General features: G+C 39.3%; 1 protein-coding gene across 1 annotated transcript; it reads right to left on the bottom strand.

Moving 5' to 3' along the window:
- Positions 1–1,291: 1,291 nt before the first annotated feature.
- LOC104156303 (tubulin alpha-3 chain) lies at positions 1,292–4,475 on the bottom strand. The gene is made up of 4 exons (XM_009696717.1): positions 4,247–4,475; positions 3,569–3,717; positions 1,974–2,654; positions 1,292–1,729 (listed from the first exon to the last, which is right to left on the bottom strand). Exons 1-4 carry the CDS (start codon positions 4,365–4,367, stop codon positions 1,424–1,426), a joined length of 1,257 nt encoding a protein of 418 aa, XP_009695019.1. The 5' UTR covers positions 4,368–4,475; the 3' UTR covers positions 1,292–1,423.
- Positions 4,476–5,367: the final 892 nt, after the last annotated feature.

Raw genomic sequence — 5,367 nt, 5'->3', positions numbered from 1 at the left:
CTGGAAGCGTGCGAGGCGGGACTGGGAACGGTGGCTTGGAAATAAAAGAACTTGCTGCCGAGTGTCGTGGGTCGGAGGCGGGTATGCGGCGTTGGTTCCCGCGGGCTGGGTGACGCAGGCGACTCGGAGCTGGAGCAGCTGCCACAAGCAGCAGGGTGCTAAACCCATCAGGGTGCTGTGAGCTGGGATCTTTCATTCTCCTGGATGCAAAAACAAAAGGCATTTTTGGTTTTAAATACAGAAATTCTTTCTTTAGATCTCCATAGATTGTGTGTACACAGTATGCTCTACAGATATTGGTTACAAATACTTCTGAAAATAGTTCACTTCTGGGTCTCTTTAGCATATGTAGCCCTACAAAAACCCAAAACAAAACCATAAAGTTTTTTCTCCTCTTCAGGATCAGGACTAAAAACATTTAGGATAGTGGGTAAGCAGTTTTTAGTTGAGCTGTGTCCGGTGATTTAACTGTTTCCAAGTGTCTATAAAGCTATATTCATGTGAACATACTGTTAAAGGACATTAGTGGGTTTTTTTACTAGACCAGTGTAGGAATGTAAAAAATGACAATGCTCTTGTAAAGCAGGCAATAGACCTGCTCTTTTATTTTCCTTTTATCTGAATCAAATGCAGAGGGGTGCTGGTAGATAATTTTTACTGTCTCCTCTGCATGTCACATCCCCCCATTTTTATTTTTTTTTTAACTAGCAAGTTTTATGTTGTTAGCAGGTAATCTGGTAGTACGTGCTAGTTCTGTTTGAAAGTGTAATAGCATCTGCCATAACTAGTCAGGTAAACTACCTGAGTACAGTGTTACTCAGTCAACTAACTCTGCAGATTTTAACCTAAGTCTTCTGTGAAGCCAGCCTTACTGGGAAAACGCCTTTAGGAAAGGTTAGGTTCCTTTGTATTGTGTAGACAGGATTGGAATAGTAACAGCGTGATTAATACTATAACAACCTGAAGTAGAAGTGGTTTCCTGCTTGTGAGAAACCAAAAATCAAAGAGAGTATGTCTCAGAACACATCGGGATCACAGGAAAGTACACACAATTTCCTGATTTCTTCTGTAATTTGCACATGACTAGACGCTACCAAAACCTGCAATCTCACTTACTTAGCAAGTATACACTATAACAACCTGAAGTAGAAGTGGTTTCCTGCTTGTGAGAAACCAAAAATCAAAGAGAGTATGTCTCAGAACACATCGGGATCACAGGAAAGTACACACAATTTCCTGATTTCTTCTGTAATTTGCACATGACTAGACGCTACAAAACCTGCAATCTCACTTACTTAGTGAGTATACACATCAATAGTAAAGAAAAAAGTAGAAAGTAGAACTTTTAAAACTTTATTTGAAAACAATCAAACAAGTGAACAATGTTCTGCAATTTTTTTTTTTCAATAAATTTTTCCAAGCTTCAGTTTTCTAAATAGTCATCTCCTTCTTCAGCCTCTGCTTCTACTGAGTCTATGCCAACTTCTTCATAATCTTTCTCAAGGGCAGCCAGATCTTCCCGGGCTTCAGAAAATTCTCCTTCCTCCATTCCTTCCCCAACATACCAATGTACAAAGGCACGCTTGGCATACATGAGATCAAATTTGTGGTCGAGGCGAGCCCATGCTTCAGCAATAGCAGTTGTATTACTCAGCATACACACAGCCCGCTGCACCTTTGCAAGGTCACCACCTGGCACCATAGTTGGAGGCTGGTAGTTAATGCCCACCTTCAAGAAAACAAATGAAAACTTTCCTTGTAAGTGCTAAGGCTTAAAGACTTATTTCTGTTAACAATAAAAAAAAAAAATCACCATGGTTACAAACAAATAAAATAGTTTACCCTTATTTTACCCTTCATCAAAGTATTTAACAGGGACATTACAAGACTGTAGAATGACTGTGACCTCTGAATACCATTAGCTCAATTCCTAGTAATTCAAACATCAAGCACATAAAAAGCTATGTAAGTACCTTGAATCCAGTTGGGCACCAATCCACAAATTGAATGGTACGTTTAGTCTTGATCGTAGCAATAGCTGCATTGACGTCTTTGGGAACAACATCACCTCTATATAACATACAGCAGGCCATGTATTTGCCATGGCGAGGGTCGCATTTTACCATCTGGTTGGCTGGTTCAAAACAAGCATTGGTAATTTCAGCCACAGACAACTGCTCATGATAAGCTTTTTCAGCAGAGATGACAGGGGCATATGTTACCAGGGGGAAATGGATTCGTGGGTATGGAACGAGGTTAGTTTGAAATTCTGTCAGATCTACATTGAGGGCGCCATCAAAACGCAATGAAGCTGTGATGGATGAAACAATTTGCCCAATTAATCGGTTTAAATTGGTATAGGTAGGACGTTCGATGTCAAGGTTACGACGACATATATCGTAAATGGCTTCGTTATCTACCATGAAGGCACAGTCTGAATGCTCTAATGTTGTGTGGGTAGTTAGAATTGAGTTGTAGGGTTCCACTACAGCAGTAGAAACTTGTGGTGCTGGATAAATTGCAAACTCTAGTTTAGATTTTTTGCCGTAGTCAACAGAGAGCCTTTCCATGAGCAGAGATGCAAACCCTGAACCAGTGCCTCCTCCAAAACTATGAAAGATAAGGAAACCTTGCAGCCCTGTGCACAGATCAGCCTATAATGGGGTGGAAGTGGGAGAAAAAAAAAAAAGTTATTGATGATTTTGGAGAAAACAGTATTAAAATAATCATTCAAAAGCATTTAAGTTTGTTAGTTTTAGATTGTTACAATAAAAAAACCAGCATTCTTGAAAGGTGGTCTTCCTTTTTTTTCTTGCATGTCTTTTACTCGAAAGTACCAGTGCCTCTGCATAACTTTTTCTGAATAGGAGTATTTTAATATTTAAAAGTTGCTTTGTCTTTGATGCCATTTTAATACTACTGTAAGCAAGAGCAGCTGTGCACCACTGTGACAAGTTACTACAAATTACAGCTGGGTTACGGCTTTAGAATCTGTTCATGTTCCCATTCTAGCTTTCAGCAAGTATCAATTAGATGTTGAAAACAAGTTGGGGTTTTTTATTTTTGTAATTTTAAATAGACAATCACTATTTCACTTTGAATCATATCATCCTACGTGAGTTTCTCACAATGCAATGTCAAGATAAAAAAAAAAAAAAAAAAAAAAGAGAGAAGTAATTAAAATTGCTAAACATTCAACCAAAACCTGAGGTTCAAGCTACTAGAAATATTTTGTGTGACACATAATGGCATGATTCAAACTGAAAATAACAAACAAGAAAGTATAACAACATTATTACACTTGTTTAAGGCTTTTATAATATGTTTCCGAGGTATCCTTAAAGTACTTTCAAATAGTGGTATTTCAGAGCCTAAAAAAATTTAAGTTTTACTGACTGAATTTTTATTTAACTGGGAGCAGGGGGGTGGAGGGCAAGGAGATACAAATTTTGTCTTCATTTAAACTATCAACTATGAACAAAATTCTTAAAGGAAAAACATAGCAAGCCATATAGCTATGGAGCTGTATGAATTACTTTAAATACTGACTTGCAGCATGAGTTCTTACCAGTTTGCGAATGCGGTCCAGGACTAGATCAACAATCTCTTTTCCAATGGTATAATGGCCTCTGGCATAATTATTGGCTGCATCTTCTTTCCCAGTAATGAGCTGCTCAGGATGGAATAACTGCCTATATGTGCCTATACGCACTTCATCTACAAAAAAACCCAAAATACCACAACATAAATTTAATCTGTTCAGTTCTGCATGTTGCCTAGTGACTACACACTAAGTGCACATGTCAAAAGAGTCTAGACAGCATCCCTGACTACATGCAGCTTGTCTGACTAGTCTAAAAAGTTGTCACAACTTCGGCCCCTTTGCTTAGGTGAAAACATCAGGCACTCACAAAGCAGTATTTGTACCTGAGAACACAGAGGTCACTCGGAAGACGACATTACACGTACAGACCAGATTCCAGATCGCAATTAAACAAAACTCTGGATGCAGTACAGCAGTCTAGAAAGATTATCCAGACCGTAAAAAAGTTCTATTGTTTTCCAGATGTTGTTACCTGTAGACTGTAATTTAATTTCTTGCACATAACAATGACCTCAAATGTCAAAATGGTATCCAGACACACATCTTTTAAAATCTATAGTATTCTGAACAAACAAAAAAGACTGCAGGGAATCTGTAGATTGAAGATCTTACATTGAAAGATCTTTAATGCTGGGTACATACCAACTACGGTTGGCTCTAGGTCCACAAACACTGCTCTGGGAACATGTTTACCAGCTCCTGTCTCGCTGAAGAAAGTGTTAAATGAATCGTCTCCACCTCCAATAGTTTTATCACTAGGCATTTGACCATCAGGCTGGATCCCATGCTCAAGACAATACAATTCCCAACATGCATTGCCAATCTGAACACCAGCCTGACCAACGTGGATGGATATGCACTCACGCTGCAAATTAAAAGCAGAACAATGATAATGAGATATGGAGCTACCTGTCCTCTAGACTTTATTCTCATAATAACTAGCTGTCTGTGGGCTGTATCTTTCCATGATCTTTCTCTGCTGCAGTATTCCCTGGTTGCTCTTGAGTGACAATTTAAGTCATCAAATTGTCCACCACTTGCAAGACTCTACCCACCTTAGTTCACCTGGGCTGACTTTGAGAATATTGGAAGATCTTAAAGACAACATAGTCTCTATGAACACGAGCTGAATACACATTCATTATCCTTTACCATGCTGCACATATATAATATCCTGCCTAGTCTCTTTTTCGCTTTCCTTTAGTTTTGGAAGACTTCTTTATATAATATCTCCAAATTTCCTTATTTCTTGCCAAATCATGTATTGCATAACTGTTGCAAGAATCTTTCATGCACAGGACTACCTAGTATGTTTTCCTCTATACGCAGCACAGAGATTACCTATCTCCTGGCAATTCATACATATTTGAGTTCCTCCGTGAAATCATCTGAGAGTGCCAATCAAGTATCTGCCTACTTTTAGCCGGCTCCTTTGATTCCAAGCAACTGTGCCGCATATGTTTAATCTCTCAATACCTCAATTTTGTCTTTCACCCGATATGGAAATAAGCTGGTTTTCTAGCTTACTGTTACAGTGTATCTAGGAAAAAGCAGAGGTGGAAAAGTAGGGTATCGGGGCTGCTCCTTCCTATTTTCTTGATAGCTTCACCAAAACTTGTACCCTTGATTCCACGTTTTAATTCTCACCCCCGTGGTTCTGTCGGAAGTCTTTTGCCAGCGAGACTAACCCTGTGCTTATTTCCACTTCCAGCCGGTGGGCACCAAGCCTCCAAAGCTCTCCCGCCGCCTCACCGTTTCCCGCC

The sequence above is a fragment of the Cariama cristata genome, unplaced genomic scaffold (assembly GCF_000690535.1).
Source record: "Cariama cristata isolate BGI_N322 unplaced genomic scaffold, ASM69053v1 scaffold44443, whole genome shotgun sequence".
Taxonomy (NCBI): Eukaryota; Metazoa; Chordata; class Aves; order Cariamiformes; family Cariamidae; genus Cariama; species Cariama cristata.
The sequence above is the reverse complement of the archived record's forward strand: the minus strand, read 5'-3'. Positions and strand labels throughout refer to the sequence as shown.